The 17,172-nt window shown below is 40.6% G+C and overlaps 1 protein-coding gene across 1 annotated transcript in view; it reads left to right on the top strand.

The window, feature by feature from the left end:
* Window positions 1–17,172, top strand: part of ALDH1A2 (aldehyde dehydrogenase 1 family member A2) — a 52,228-nt gene that overhangs the window by 31,765 nt on the left and 3,291 nt on the right. The window contains exons 6-12 of the mRNA XM_059482394.1: window positions 1,285–1,413; window positions 1,565–1,678; window positions 10,588–10,690; window positions 13,176–13,360; window positions 14,081–14,245; window positions 14,665–14,822; window positions 15,601–15,675. Coding sequence (XP_059338377.1) covers window positions 1,285–1,413; window positions 1,565–1,678; window positions 10,588–10,690; window positions 13,176–13,360; window positions 14,081–14,245; window positions 14,665–14,822; window positions 15,601–15,675 — 929 coding nt within the window. The remainder of the gene's footprint in view (window positions 1–1,284; window positions 1,414–1,564; window positions 1,679–10,587; window positions 10,691–13,175; window positions 13,361–14,080; window positions 14,246–14,664; window positions 14,823–15,600; window positions 15,676–17,172) is intronic.

Raw genomic sequence — 17,172 nt, 5'->3', positions numbered from 1 at the left:
ATGTGCTTGGCCACTGCCTGAGCAAATACATTATTCAAAAATAAAATTAAACAGCAAGTCTAACACTGAACTCCTCATCCTCTTTCACATCCCAGCTTCCATCAAAACGTGCTCTTTGGCAGTGCTGTAGCATAAACAGGGCTATATAGTGCCCTATAAAACTGCTGTGAGCTCTCCTTGCAATGCCATTAGAAGTGCAGGCTGTTAGCACACTGCTGGCCCGACAGCTCCCCTCCCAGGTTTATGTACTGGAGATGGAATTAAAACATCACTTTGTCTCCGGAGTTTATAAACAACAGAGGGAGTAAAAAATTGGGTGTTCTGTGAAGGAAAGACAGTTGTGTATTTTTTCAAGCTAGCCAGGGGCTAGAGAGATGTCTGAGAGTGGCAGCTGATATGCATCAGGCAGCAACACGTTCTGGCCAGTGGCTGACTCTGAGACTGATATTTGCTATTCTCCTTCTAACAGAGACTGTTGTGTGCATTTGTAAGAGTGGTTGTGAAAACACAGTTATTTTATTACTCTGACATTTTCACTAAAATCAGCAGGACTATCCACTTAACCTGCTTGGATCAGGCCTTGGTGCAAAAGGCTTGTTACTTTTATCTTTACCCAAGACATGTTTGTGCATTGAACTAATATAATCCACTACATCATCTGCTGCAGTTCAATGAAGTTATAATGAATGACAATACAAAATTTTATAGCAGCAAAGCATTTCTCAACTTGTTTTTTACTGTCCTTTTAATGTCTTCCATATAGATTTCTCCGTAAAAAGTCTTCAGGAAAATTAAATGCTTTGATTGAACATTGACATTTATGGACTTTTTATTGTAATTCTATCAATTAAGGATTATATAAATTTGAGTATAAATTTTATATCTTAAGATGGGATATGAAATTTACATCCAAAACTGCTTAAACATGAACAGTTCTTTCCAAATGTATCAGAAGCAAAACCTGTTTTCATGGGGGAATAAAAATGCCAATAGCAAAACAGTAAATTAAATTAAAAGTTGTGACTTACAAAATTAACAGATAACAGAACTTTTTTATGGAGATTGCAGGTGGGGGTTGTATTTCTTTAAACAGGAGAGAAAGAACTAAGAACTCACTGTTGTTGCTTTCTTAATGGCAGCTATTTAAAAAAAATCCTTGCTTTGTGCTGGGAAAGATTTATGTTGAGGATCAGCCTGAGAAATAAGTGAGGTATCAGCTTGACATCTTGAAAACAAAACACCACAGCAATATTTTTCCATCTATCAACTTTTTTTTTCCTACAGTGGAACTTCCCCCTGCTGATGTTTGCATGGAAGATTGCTCCAGCTCTGTGCTGTGGCAATACAGTAGTTATTAAACCAGCAGAACAAACACCCCTCAGTGCTCTCTATATGGGTGCCCTCATCAAGGAGGTAAGAACAATTGAGGGGAGTGATGTCTGTCTGTCCTTGTGGGGAGGGAGCCACCAGCACACCCCTGCTTTAACATGCTCTAACAGCTCTCCTAAGTCATGCTACAGCTCTCCTACGTCATGCTTACCTTCATTCATTCCTATTTTGACAGGCTGGCTTTCCACCAGGAGTTGTCAATATTTTGCCAGGATTTGGTCCAATTGTTGGTGCAGCCATAGCCTCTCATGTTGGCATTGATAAAATTGCTTTCACAGGATCCACTGAGGTAAGAGGATTCACACATTACTGTAAAACATGAATAAATACTTCAGTCCTTGTGCTGCATTTCTTACTGTCACTGGGTAAAAAAGCTACATCTAAATAACAGTGGTCTGTGCTTCCCAGCTAAACTTATGTACCACAGGACTTCCCAAGCACAAGCAGCTCCTTTCCTCCAGCCCCTGCTGTGCTCAGCACCTCAGCACAGGAGATATGCCTGGAAAAATATTGCTGGGATTTCCTGTGGGCTTAGGAGGATGTGAATCACATGCAAGTAGGCAGAACATCCCGTGTATATCACAGCACACAGAAGTGCTGCTTTAACATCCATAATTTGTGTATCCTGCTGTACTTGGGGGAAAGGGAGAGGAAGGGAGCAAATTGTGCAAATATACTTCAACTTTGATGCTGCATACAAGTACATTGAGGATGAGGAGGAGGCCTAAAAAGGAAGGAATGCAGGGAGAAAAGGAGATTGTCCAAGGTTTCAGTTCCCAAAATGATGGAAAGAAGCTGGCCAGAGGATGAAGGGAGACAGTTGCCTCCTGGATGCCAAAATGCCTTGCTAGGAGTCTATGCTGCAGATGTTAGAGAGGAGGCTCACTCTGAAGATGAAGGCTGCAATCTTCAGCAAGACTAACCCCCAAAACTCTCATCACATCTTGCTCTCAAATATGTGCCAAGCTGGCTGTTATCAGGGTTGGGGTGGGGATGACAGAGGTACTCCAGACTGAAGTCACAGGAGAAGGGGCCTTATCTCATCGTCTGAAAGCAGACAGAAAGGAATCTCTGTGGGAGTTTCAGGGCTGGTTATATTTAGAGAGCGCTAAACCCAGCCCTTTTCAATTCAGAATCTGACAAACTATTGTATGGAGGGAGCTAAACCCCAGGGATCCAGTCTCCCTTTGATATGTTTGACTCCCACTCGTGGCAGTGGAAGGCTTTGTGCATCCCAGGGATCCTGTTCTCCACAGCGAGGCAATTTGCTTTTTGATTTGTGTTAATAAATTCACTGACCATGCAGCCCTGCTAGGTATGTGTGGGTATCTCCCTGGTGGGCCCAAGGATTGCAGAGATCAGCTCAATTATTTCAAATAAATTATTCTGGTGGAATTATTCAGTAATTGAGTTTGCAAGTCACACACAAACCTAAATTACCAGTAAAATGTAGCTGCAGTCCTATGCCTAATTTGCACACACAGGTGTTTTGCAATTACTGTATGCCTGCACATGGTTTTTAATGACAACTTCAGATTCTAATATACACAAGTTACATTCTAAGTCAATGGCTACATCAGATTTCAGATTATTCTATGGAATTACTCTAGTCATTACATCTTCTGTATCCAATTAAGATTAGCATCCTGGAATACTGAAAATTTTAATATGAGCTGATTACCCCCCATAAATTAAGTTGAAACAATTGTTTTTATAAAGATATGTGGTCTCTGTTTAAGATAAATATTCTATTATACAGGATGTTGCACTGTTTGGAAGAGGAAAAATACAGATGGGTTAGGTTTCAAAGTTGTCTCTTGTAGCCAAAATAAATTTTATTGTAGTTCCAGACAGCTTTAGTTTTAATAGGCGTTTAAACTCAAAAGCTGTGGGTTTTATACTAACTCAGTGCCTACCTTTAAAAGCCTTACTAATAGGAAGTGAAAAGCATTACAGAGATGAAAAAGCAATTCTCTAAGAACCTAAAGCAAGAACAGATGGATCGTTTTAATGCAGAGTTAGTGTAAACTATTCCATATTGTTTCTGATTTCCTGTAACACTGAATTTTTGTAACAGCAAGTCAACATTGTAACGTTTTAAACACCACATTCTGATATGAGCCGGACTAGAGTCTCTGACTCCCCCAAAGCAGATTTCAATTTCTAGTGAAATAATAATGGAAATATTTTGTCTCTCTGGTACTTGTCTGAAGCATGTCAACCGCACACTCCAGTGATGGGGATTTCCAATAACCATTAGGTGTATAAACAGCAGGTATTAACTCCATTCCTCCATTCCATCCATGTGCTAGTTAAGGCAGCTCATGATGGGCAAGTTAATGATAAAACCTATCAGTACAAACACCAAGATCTTCAAATTGAGATTCTGAAGCACAGTTTTTTCTCTAGTTTTCACTATGAGGTTTTTTTATGTAAGTTCTTTACCTTTGAAGTATACATATAGCTAATGAAAACTCTCCATTTGCCTGTAAAAATCACAAAAATGGGCTATTATCTTTTTTCTGAAGTTTTCTTGAAAGCCAGAAAACAGGCTGCTCCTCCTACAGAAAAAAAAAAAAAAAAAGAATGCTAATATGTTCCAATATTTGGTGAACCCAATCCATAGAAATGCAAGCCAAAAGGCCAAGTTCAGAACCTTCCCTCAATAAAGCCTGACACAGGCACAGCACAGAGCCCTCCAGCCTCACACCTTATCTTGCACCAGGAGCTGTACCAGCTGCTCACAGAAGAGAGTGATCCATGTGTAGAGTGATCCTTTCCCTGCTGCAGCCTCACAGCTTCTGACAGTCCATGACTTACACACCCCCAGAGCCCAGGGGTGCATGGGGACACTTGGATTCCATGTGCCAGTGGCCTTGCCACCTGTGCATTAGTCCAGTACCTCTTGAACACTCCTCAATCCTGTGCCCATGCAATGACAACACAGAAATAACTTTCAACTTCTGCTTCTGGTTTCTAGTTTAGAGCTATCCAGAGTGCACTCTCTTCTCTGGGTTTTAGATTCTCAGATTCTCTGAATTTTTTTAAATACAGCCATTTACTCCACCCCCCCTCCAAAATAATCCATGATAAAGCATAAAGAGCTCTTTTTCTCTGGTGCCATTGCTGTTTGATTTCACTTCTCTCCATCTTTCCTGCTGCCCCTCCTTCTATGGGTTAGCTTGCACACATTAAAAGAACAGGCTGCCAGCTCTTTCATCCCTCAGCCTATCTGCTTCCTATGAAACACTCTCCCATGGATCATCTTCCTCTCCCAATCCCCTAGTACATGGACCCCAAAGCTCTTCCCTCCACAGCTCACTTGGAAGGGGAAGGGTTCTGCAAACACCTGGCAGGCTATGGATTTCACTCTGACAACTGTCACACTGAAAGAAATCAAATCATACTGAGTATGAAAGCCCACCTTAAAATATTGTGGCTCCTTAGGTTCCAGGATCTTCCTTGGTTTCTCTGCTTGCTTCAGTTCACTCTTCAGCAGCCTGTTTGGTACAGGCATTTTAACCAAAATGTTTATTTTTACTGTGTTGGTTTTAGTCAACCAGGGCTAATCCATGATCCTCCTTAATTACAGCAACCTCCTCTCAGGCTTCACTGACACATTTTTTCCTCATCTTCCACAATCAGATGAAATTTAAACTGCCATAACCAAACTTTCCTCCAGCCAATATGACCATGTTAACAGTTGCTCCTACCTTTCCTTGAAAGTCCATAATCAATGTACATATCTCATTACATCTTACTGAATTTCTCCTTGCTCCTTCTGGTCCTAAGCTGTAGGGTGGAGCTCCCACTCACTGGGAGCATGGGAGAGGTAAAGCTCAGCTGTGTCCCCCTATCCCTGTTGTTTACTTTACATGCCTTTTCCTTTTGCACTGCCCCTCTCTGCCTCAGCTTCACTGTTCCACATATTCTTGTCTGAATTCCTTTAAAAAACATATTAGTGACGATTTAATTAGAACTAGCAATTTCTGAGTTTCAGAACAGGTCCAAGCTCAGGATGTCTGCCATTCCCATGTGTCTGCTGTTAGGCTGCAGTGCTCAGAAGTACAGGAGATGTTCTACAAGTCTCTTGCCCTGTAAAATAACAGTGGGTTTTATGTATTTCCAAGACAAATGCTGATAAGGGAACAATTTTTACACATACCAGAAATGCAAAGAGTATCTTCATATTACTTTCTTATTCTCTGAAAGAACTTTTGCTGTGCAAAAAAGGTGAAAGGCCTTCAAATATCAGAGCAAAGCAGCCATCAGAAGCTGGTTTACTTTTAATTTGCCTTTATTTCCATTCAAATCTGTGAGCTCAGTTAAGGCTTTGCAAATACAGCCATTTTCCTGCTGAGAGCTGTCTGCCCAAGTTGCTCCCTGTGTGCTCCACCTGAACTGGAACTGGTGTGGGGATGGTGTACCCTGAACTTCCTGGTACACAGGGAATAGTTGAGGGCAGTATGTCCTGGGTTTAAAGTTAGAGATTATTATGGAGAGTAAGAAGCTATAAATATTTTAGAATGCAGATTTAAAGCCCTGCCTGGGATAAAAATTGTATTTTGATTGTTGCAAAAGTTTATGAGTTCTAATAACTTCTGTTTAAGACCAAATGTGTAACCTCCAAATCAGACTGGCTTACAGCTCCCTCCAGTTGTTAAATGCTCTCAAGATGAGAATTATAGATAGCACAGGAAACATTTGAAGTTCTGGCCAACAAGAAATGTATCCTAAGTGGCTGGTTTCCACTTTGTTCAAACTACGACCCATTAAAATGCAGACAGATTTAAGATAGGATTCAGGTCTGTGTTCAGGCAGCTCTGCAGAGTAACCCAAATAAATATCCAACAAATTGGTTTGGATGCCTGTGTAAACAAAAGGTCTATAAACAACTGCAATAAACCCCAGCAAAAGAGTCTGCATTTTGCTTGGCAGAATGTTTTCTTTATGCACTTAGATTAACAAACCATGATCTCATCATTAGTCAACAAGATACTAGAGAGACCATCAAAGCGAACTACGGGAGAGTTGAGATTGATTCATGCCAAACAAATGTTTGTAGCTAACAGCTGTATTACCACTGATTCTAATTTACTCAGCAGGATTCTCCTTTCATTTCCAAAGTGAGATGAATGTCCCAATGCATGATGTAGACATTCTGTCTTCCTGCTGCACAGGCAGTGGGTTGTGTGAGCTCTTCTGGATCACACAATCTCTTGTTGCTTTTAGGCTTCATGAAGAATTGCAACCTGGCATTTTCTACTTTAGCAATAAGAATCCTAAAGGTGATCTGACCTGTTCTGAGAAGTCTGTGAGCTTATGGTGCTACACACATACCCTGTGTAAGGATTTAGGGAGGCTGCATTAGCATTCATTCCTGCTCCTGCAGAATCTTTTGGATCCTATCTTGGACAGCTTGTACCTCCTGAATGAGAAGTTGTTTCCCTTCTCCTTCCTTTGTGTTTTTGGTAGCATTTAGGAAGCTGTTCCTGGGCAACTGTTGTGCCTCTGTGCCTACAAAAGATGCATATCAAAAGGAATCACCTTCTTAAATCCAGAACAAATAGGATGGTGTATCAGTCCTATCAACGTTAGCAGGAGTTTTGCCACAGACTTCCAAGGGCCAGGATTTAACCAACGGAACAAGTCAGCCATTTATAGCTTAGGATTCTCTCCAGGAATTGTGTTTAGGATTGCCTTTTCACTTGTGCTGCCCTATTCAGTATGCTCTTTTCAGGGCTGCTCCTCACACAGGGCATTGTACAGTCAAATAAAGCTGCTCTTCTTTGTGCCAGTATTCCAAATTCACTTGTCACTGCAGGAGACACACCCTGAACATGCCAGGAGGCTCTAAAATGCTTGTCAGAAAGATTTGAATATAATCTGGAATTCATAAAAAATAAGACAAACTGAGTGAGCAGCAGCATGGGTTTGAGGGTTTTGCCAAAACAATGACATCCAGTGTCTCAATAGCTGGAGAGAGAAAACTGTACTTCCAGAAAACATTGAAAATTTCTGTCTGGCCACATCATCTCCACAAAACTTAATTAATCTCTTGTAACTTAAACTACTTACTGTCCTACAGATATTCTCTCAAAGTCCCAAGAAAGGTATAGAGTATATTATTTAAAATGCCTAACTGATGATGTATATCTCCTCTGCCATATTTTGCACTGTTCATGGAGTATTTTAATCCATACATCTCCCTGTGCAGTTCTTCCCTTCACTGTCCTGTCTGTGGCAGTGTCAGGAAAATAACCTGCTGTTCAGCTAGGCTGCAGCTCCCCTATATTCAGGTGTTCCCTGATGATTTACTGTTTATCTGTAAGAAAAGGAAGGTTCAGAGCAAAGGAGAACCCAGACATTCTGAATGACAGAGCTGAAGAGGCAGTACCACAAACCTTGGAGGTTTGCTTTAGACTCATGAGACTTGGAGTGCTCTAACAGTAACAGGCAAACCCACCTGTACCCTTTAGAAGTACAGATTTCTGTCTGAAAACAGAAAATTAGGAGAACATGAAAGGCAACAAACATTTTTAAATTTCTGGACAAAGTATTTAAAATGCAACTGCTTAAGCCGCCTCTTGAAAGAGACATTAAACTTCGATGTAGAGAAGGCATAAATAAACAACAATAAAATATTTTAGATCATCATACATTCTCACTGCTCAGTGTCACACCATCTACAGTGCAGAAACAGACCCTTCCAGGACTATCATTCAAATAGCTTTGTTGCACAGGAGTGTCTCAAACTACTTTTTTAATCTTTGTTTTTGTTGGTCTGCATAACAAATTGTTTTCTTTGAGATGGACCAAATTACATCTGCCTCACCCTCCATGCAGCTTACAAGGTTCTGGTACTTCACAAGCTATCCGGGGATACTCCTGATATCAATCTTGAAGCCTATTCAAAACAAGGTTGGGGAGTCAGGGCTTTCTCTGCCAACATTCCTGCTGAATAATCACACAGCTCCATTATCTGTGGGGGAGTCCTCTCTCCAGCCTTCCCTCTCCGGGCTGTGCTGCCTATGGGGAGCTGAGGGATGGAGCTGAGACACCGCGGGAAGCGTGTCCTGAAAGGCAGCAGATTGCAACACTATCACTTATCCCTTTCATGCTGTCTTCCTCCATAAAGAGAGGGCCACTCACAAAGGGCCGCCTTTGTCACTAAATAACCACGGTGCTGGTGCCTGCCCTGAGACTTTTCTCAACTTGTGAGTGCACAGGGCACAACGGGAGCACAGTGAACAAAAATGCTGAGCAGCATGAGCCCCACCATCCTGATGTCTGCACTGATCCCTAACAGGAAAGACACAGTGAAGCCTTCTATTAAGTTTTTACTGGGAATCTTGACAACTTCCCGGTATTAAAAATACCTCAGACAACACTTTTCCAAATTAACACCACTGTCTCAAAGCCCTTTGAACTTGAAGATTTACCATATACTATGCTTGGACTTGCATAATTGTCAGTTACTTGTTAGCACGGAATCCTTTCAAGGTCTTTACATGTACAAAAGCATTTTGACATTAGAGTAGAACAGAAAGCAGGGAGATGAGGACTGGACACATTGCTCTGGCTATCTTGGTCTGTCCTGCTCTTTGTGAATTTTTGAGAAATACCTGGCTGTTGTCCTGTGAGAGAGGGAGGTTCAAGGCAGTGAGGGTGTGAATGGCATTGGCTGGCACGGGCTATAAACACAGAACTCTGGTTTCCAGGGTACATTTTCAGCACAGTTTGAGAGGCTGGAATTTCCAGATGACGTGCTCCATGTATGTGGTGGGGGTGGAAGGCAAAAAGGATCCTTTTTTTTCAGGTTCACTTCTGGCTGTCAGTCAAACATAGCAATAAAATCAGCTCCAATTAAGGGGATATGCAAGGAATTTCATGATAATGTCAACACTCCATTCCATCAATACAGGGGTAAAGAAAAAAAGCTTTTTCTTTTTTTTAAAAAAGAAAAAACCTCAGTCACACTCAACTGTGGTATCACCAGATAAACAGTTAATCACAAAGGTTCATGAAGTGGTTCACAATTCCTTCATTAGCCTGTGAAGTTTTTCCTTTGTTTCTTTTTTTTTTTTTTTTCCTTTGGGGGCCCTGGTTTCTGTTTCATTTGCTTTCTGATTACTCCAGTGCTGACATAACTTTCTCTAGCAGACTGCCTTCAATTCTCTAAGAGGTTCAGCTCCTCATCCATTAACCCCTTGCTGCAGGGATCTCACTCATATAACCTTAGAAATAGAAAACAGAGAGACCAGAGTACTCCATGGAGAAAAAAGCCCAGCTCTGGACTCACTCCCATCTCACTTCACCTCTCCCTTTCTGTGTGACATGAAAACATGTCCCAGTTAAAATAAAGCACTTACCAAGGTTCTTAGGCTCCTCAATATTCAATAGGTATTTTTAGTCCTATTTTTACCATGTAGGAGCCTAAATCTGTGATTTCTTCCTGAGCTGCAAAGCGGTCACAGTTACACTACAGCCATACGAAAGCTGATCTAGTTTGGATTTGTTGATCCAGGGAGAGGAGAATTTCCAGGGAGCACAGCTACCCCTCCAACTGTACTGATGTGGAAGCATAACTGTCAGATTGCTACTCCATTTAATCTATGCTCATGTTCATTGGTGAAATCTGCAATTTGTGGCTGCTCCAGCTGACCCCACAATCTACAAAGACATTTTGGAGGTGATTTTGACCTCCTCAACCCATATTAGGAATATCTGTGGTGCAGCTGTGGGTCAGGTCTGGGATGGTGCTTTTGTAACTTCTTGCCTACTTGGTATTCTGCTCTATGCTGTTAATCCTGCAAAGGAGGAAGATGATTTCATCAGAATTTGATGTATTAAGCCTTGTGAGCATGTCAGTGGTTTGGGTGGAAGTAATTGTAGTCACATCCATTTCAAATTTCTAATTCAGCCCTCCTAAAATGCCCTCAAAGAAAGCCCCAAGCCATTTTAGCATAGCTGCATAGGGGTGAATGGTACACAAACTTAGTGCTGTGCCTTATCCTCTCTCAATTTCTAGGAAAAAAAAAGGAAAAAAGGAAAGCTGTCCACTACTGATGAGAATATGTTTGGAACGAAGAACCTGCTGGATTATTTAAAGCTCTGCTCTACTGATAGCCAGCCCTGGCTGTTAAAATGAACTGTATGACTACATTCCCTGTAAAATGTGTCTCCATTTCCTTTCAGGTTGGGAAGCTGATCCAAGAAGCAGCTGGAAGGAGTAATTTGAAGAGAGTTACACTGGAGCTGGGTGGGAAAAGCCCAAACATTATTTTCGCAGATGCTGATTGTAAGTCAGCACTTCCATATTTTTGCTAAAAACATGTTTGCATGATGTCTTTTTCCTTTTTTTAGAAACTATTTTTAGGGCGCATCTTTCATATAAAGTGAAGTGAAGCAGTACAGCTGTATCTAATGGCACCTTTCATTCTTACAGAAGCAATCTAAGATGTGCTATCTTTTATAAAATACAACTTTTGGACCCACAGATTCTCATAGTCAACAAGAGAGCAGAAAAAGAGTTAAAACCAAGCATATAGACATGGTGTTTTTCACAGTCAGTCCCACACACATTTGCCATCTTATGCTCTGCAGCAAGGTGATTTAGTGCTTTAAATCTGGAAATTCTGTGATTTTTTTGGTTCAAAGTAATTATAAAAAGGACAATTTTTATGTACACTTGACTTGTTAATCTAGTCAGTGCAGTGTTCCTTTGTTAAGTAGGCGTAAAGGGAGATTATTCCATTTTTAAAATTTTTACTACTAAAGAATTGTGTATTGAAATATCCTCACTGCCACTGTCTGCAGGGAGCTGAAAATTTTGGCAGATGTCTGATGTTGTGCAGCTGAGATTTCTGGCACCTGAGAAGGCACAGGACAGCTGTTTAGCTTAGGATATAAACACAAACTGGAAGTTTCTGCTTAAATGATCAGCAATGAAATAGTTACAATGTTGATATCTAAATTGTCAGCAGGAGGTTTTGAAGTTAACACCCCTTAAGATGAATGAGATGGTTCACACCTTGCTCTGAGCTCTGGTTTCAGGCTGGCTGCAGGCACACCGTACTCAATGCCCTTTCTGAGAACTTTGCAACCCCAGTAAATAGACACATAAGGATTTGGTCATCTCATTTAAAAGGGGGAAGTGAATAGTGAAGAATGATTTTGAATAGCAGCAATTACAAGAGATGGTTACAATCCTGTATCCATTTTCAAAACATATCAATATCTGAAAAACTAGGGAAAGCTTGACAACTTCCATCAGCTTTTCTACAAAGAAATGCTTTGCCAAGTCAAGGATTAAAATTTCAGCCAGTCATCTGGTAAACTATAAAAGCTCTTGTCAGCTGAAGCCAGACACAGATATTCCAGCCTTCTACCCCACTTACTCATTTCCTCCTCCCACCAGACATCACCACACCTCAAACATCCCTCACCTGCTAACTCACACTTGAACACCTGAACATTTCCAGTGGAGTGACCTGTGCCAGGGGCAGGTCTGTGTTATGACCTTCCATGACAGCTGCTCTCTGGTCTTCCCACAATTACAACCTCCAGTACTTGGCCTAACATTTAAACTTCAAAGCTCTGATTATTTAAAAACAGCAACTGGCTCACCATTCCAAAGGAGTTGTTTGTTCTGCTTGAGGAACACTGTGTGCCAAAAGTTAGCAGAAAGCATGATAAAGGTGTTAAAGGTTTAGAGCACCAAAAAAACAGAGAAGAATGGTTAGAGCCCCTCATGGTGAAAAACTGTTAACAATAGAGAAGAAACATTAGTTAATCACAGCTATCCACTGGTGCTTTCAATCTCCATGGAGCTGCCAGGGAAAATTTAAATGTGGTCCAAGGAACACCCCATTTAATTTTTCTTAAGACCACACTGAGGGCATAAAAAGACATTTCTGTTAGACAGAGTTGTCTAGAATGTGCTGAAACTAAAGCACTGTTGCTTTGTTTAGTCCATAAAAGATTATACTTAAGCAATGTTCCACAGTGCTACAACTGGTAACAGAGATAATACAGTGCTGTGGGGCAACACTGCTTAGGGATTAATTCATTATTCTTGTCTAGTCAGTTATTACACCCAAAATAAGAATGTGGCCTTTAATGTCTAAATAAGACCAGATCCTCCCTCCTGTTTGGACAGAATGTGTCAGTTGTACCTCCAAGGAAGTTAGAGTAGAAATCAAGGGTTGATTGTTCTTTAACAGACCGGTAATTTTAAGGCCTTACCCAGTCATCTGCATGGGCCAAAAGGAAATTTCTATGTTGCAGAAAAAGAATCTGGCTTTTTGGGAAGGACAGGTCTTGCCATTATCAAAGTCAAATTTACCCATGTATTTGTTTTGTTTTGCTGTAACTCTCCCCCATGAAGTATTAATAACCCATTGCCAACCTGGGATCACAGACAAATTATATTCTCATATAGTGACCCAGTCAGATGTATTTACGTGGGGCACATCCTGCTTCTGAGGTTCCCTTAGGTGTTTTACTTGGTAAATGATATGTTGCTGGATAAAAGACATTGGTGTAGTTGTTCTTGCATACCATACTCCTACTGACTGCTAAGGCCCTGTCTTAGCATTTCCAGTGGGAATCATCCTCATTTCTGACCTGACACAACTACTGGATATCTTGATTTAGTTTTATTTAACCAAATAAATGCTCCTAGTGAAGTTTTGGGAATGTGGCACTGTGTAATACACACAGCACTGGTGCAAAGGCAGATTTGCCCAGTGTTCCAGTGCAACATGTGCTGTCTTGTTTTTCAGTGGACTATGCTGTGGAACAAGCTCACCAAGGAGTCTTCTTCAATCAAGGTCAATGCTGCACTGCAGGCTCACGGATTTATGTGGAAGAATCAATCTATGAAGAGTTTGTCAGAAGAAGTGTAGAACGTGCAAAGAGGAGAGTTGTGGGGAGTCCTTTTGACCCAACTACAGAACAAGGTCCACAGGTAAAGGATTAGGGCATTGGCTCTACAGCTCAGGAGGTGCCTGGAAGTATTTAAACTCCACTAAGGCAGAGCTCAGTCAGTGAACACTCACTCGAAGTCCAGGGTAGCTGATACAATACATGCTTTCAAGATTAAAATTCTAAAGTAGTAAATAAGCTGTGCAGCTCTGAGGTGTTTCTTGTTAAATAAAAAAAATCTCAGTTTAAATATCAATGTTTGCCTTCCAGTTTTAAGAGCAAGATCTGGATCTTCAGCCCCCAAAATACAGCTGTAAACTGTGAGAAGCTCTCAAAAGTCTCTGTGACCACTTAACTGTCTACAACAGTAACTGTGCTTGGAAATCCAGAAATTCTAAGCAGAAGATGGGCATAATCAGAAATAAATCTTTAGAAAATGTTACTGCCACTGATAATCAGCTGGGCTTATAACATTTTCAGGAAGTTAACCTGGGGCAAAACCTAATGATCTGCTTATTTTGTGGTTGTAAACTAGATTGTTTAGCAGGAGCATGGGTTAAGCCACAAACACAAGGTGACACATCTTCAGAAGTCTGAGGTCGCAGTCAGCACCTGCTTGCAGATCTTTGGCATCTGCAGCTCAAAGAGCTGTGAATGGAAGCAGGAACAGATTCACTGGAACATGACTTGTCTAAAAACACCTATTTGGACTTGGTTGTCAAGTACATGGTCTGCACATCAAACAGCTTTTTTTCTCTTTCAGATTGATAAAAAACAATACAACAAGATCTTGGAACTGATTCAAAGTGGCATCACTGAAGGAGCAAAACTTGAATGTGGGGGAAAGGGGCTGGGAAGAAAGGGATTCTTCATTGAACCTACAGTGTTTTCCAATGTAACAGATGACATGCGGATTGCCAAGGAGGAGGTATTCACATGTGTGGGCAAGATCTTTTTAAAATGTCCTAAATATTACTTTTTTTCCTTTTGTTTAATTCCTAAGACAAAACCTTCAGAAAATTATGACCATATTAAAAAAAATAAATCTTTTCAGAACTCCTTATGCACACAGCAAGTGACATAAGCTGGGTAAGGAAGCTCCATTTTTGTCACTGACTGTAAGGTCTCAGATATCAAAGAGGAGATATGGGTAGAATGGACAAGTTCCCCTGAGGCACCTGCTTTGGAAAATTCATGCAGTTTTACAGACAGATATTATCACCAAATTTTGCTGTGGGAAATTTAAAGAGTACAATAGGAGAGAGAAGATAACTAAGAAAGCAGAACAAAATAAGAATAAAACATCTCTGAGGGGGGTAGTTTATTAATTATTAATCTTTGTTGCAGATTTTTGGGCCTGTTCAAGAAATACTGAGATTTAAAACCATGGATGAAGTTATAGAGAGAGCCAACAATTCTGATTTTGGGCTGGTAGCTGCTGTCTTTACAAACGACATAAACAAGGCCCTGACAGTCTCTTCAGCAATGCAGGCTGGGACAGTCTGGTAAGCAGAAGTTATCCCACTCTTGAAGATACAAGAGTTTGACTCACTATCATCATTTCCCTTCAGTTTTGCACCCTTTGTTAAGAATATTCCTGCAGCCCATCCTAGGGTGGATCTCTGGCCAAGCCATGGCCAGCAGTGGGGGTTCTGTGGCTGCTCAGTGCTGGGGAATGCTGCTGGAGCTGGAGAGCACCTTGCTTCCCCGAGCAGGGCAGCCACTGCTGAGCAGCCTTGCTGAGAACAAGCAGGGTAAACCATCCCCTAAACCTGGGGAGCACAGGACACCTGGCAGGGCTTACTAAAGGCACAGAGGATTGTGCTTTCTACAACATTAAGGAGCTGAGGGGACACCTCCTCTGTGATCTTTAGGAATGGGGATGCCAACTCTAGAGTTTAGTAGCTTGCAAACTAATATGTCAAATCTGAGTAAAGATCTGCAAGAAATTAGGGAGAAAAAGAGCAAAGTCAAATCTAACAGCTCTTTGTTATAAACTGGCACTGAGGTTTGGCAGCAGATTAACAGTTCATTACTGAAGATGTGTCCAAGGGTATGGTGCTCTCCTCCTGCCTTCACAGGTCAAATCCAATTCTCCTGAGGACTGAGAAGCAGATCGTTGTTTTTGTAGCATAAATCCCTCATTTCTTTTCAACACGAAACAAGTTTGTTATTACTAAGAGGTATAGAGTGTCCTTAGCTCCACAAGTTTCAGCCTCTCTCTGAGTTACCCAAAGGTCTTTCTGGCAGTGCAGCTGGACTTAATGCCTCTTCCTGTTACAGGATAAATTGCTACAATGCCTTAAATGCCCAGAGTCCTTTTGGAGGATTCAAAATGTCTGGCAATGGGAGAGAGATGTAAGTATTCCACTGCTGTTTTCTAAATTGTTTCCAACTCTACAACTTCATAAACATTAGTGAATGCTTCCATGCAAATTAAGATCCAGTAATATTCCAGCCTGAGAATCAGGGCATAATATAAGGTGACCTTTAATCATCATTACTGGTTCTAAATGCAACTGATTTGTATTCTAAGACCACCTTTTTAAAGTTTTTTTAATCAACATTGCAAACTAATTTATTGGAATTCTCTTCTTATCCTAAAGAAACTGAAAATTTTCTGAACTTGTAACCTGTGTTTTCTGGAAGGTTTTTTAAGCCATATTAAGCATCACTGTTCAGAAAGACTCTGCTGCTGCTGAGTGCTTGTTGACTGTTTTGGTGTACTTGTTTCAGAGTTGTTTTGACATGTATTGTGCCTCTTTTGGTAGTTTTTCCTTTTCTTTCTTCAGTTTTCACTGTATTTATTAATACAGATGCATTTGAATTTTATAAAAAAGCTATCAGCTTGCAGATTTTTAAACAATGAAATCAGGCAAAGAGAAGGAAACAAATGTGTTTACACCTCTTCGAAAAAATCTACTTGCCATTATAAAGCTTTCTGTCATTCCATTTAGCACTAAGTGCCAAATATTTTGAAATGGAGATGTATACTCAAATATTGTCCCATGTACCTAATTTAAAGTCTTACCAGTTTCTCATTCTCATTACAATCACAAGGAAGTTTAGCAATTGCATCAGCCCCAGATTGGTTACATACCAGGGATTCAATTAATTTCTGTGCAGGAGGTATGTGTACCAGATATGTCTCACCTAAGTTTTCAAAATAGCTTATGGCTAATGGCAAACTCAGCAGTAAAACTAAAGTAAGGTCAAACTCTTTAAAACTTTAAATATGTTGAAGTATACAACTTGATCTATAAAATAAGCTTTATGAAGTCTGAAGTATTTTCCCTCGTTAGGGAGTACTTTGAATAACACATTCATACTATTCACATTCATGAGTTATGAGGTGATCTCACACTGGCATAAATATGTCAGGTCATCTAACTCTTATCATTGTGAAAATATTCTAAAACTACTAAGCTTGATAGAGCACATGAGTAACCTGACACCCAGGGGTGACCCCACTGCCTCCAGGGAGGTTCAACTGCAAGCAAAATATTCACATATCAATGTTGCAGAGCTCTTGAAAAAGGGGAAACCCAGGCAGCACCCCAGCTCTCATGGAAAAATCTGTGGTAATGGCACACTTGATTCCCACTACAGCATTGGAAGTATTCATCATAAACAATAAATGTTTGGAATGGCAATAATCTCCATCTTGCAAAGATGCCTGAAAACCTACCTTTGAGTAATTATTCCACTCCTTTCAGAACCTCTTTGATCAGATATCACCTTCTAATTCACCTCCTCCACCCTGCATTAATACCTGCATACTTTTTATTAAAATGCCAGTTTCCTACATTCTTGTTTTTAAGGCATACATTTTACAGCATAAATAATGTTGAGTTG

The sequence above is a fragment of the Ammospiza nelsoni genome, chromosome 14 (genome assembly GCF_027579445.1).
Source record: "Ammospiza nelsoni isolate bAmmNel1 chromosome 14, bAmmNel1.pri, whole genome shotgun sequence".
Taxonomy (NCBI): Eukaryota; Metazoa; Chordata; class Aves; order Passeriformes; family Passerellidae; genus Ammospiza; species Ammospiza nelsoni.
The sequence above is the reverse complement of the archived record's forward strand: the minus strand, read 5'-3'. Positions and strand labels throughout refer to the sequence as shown.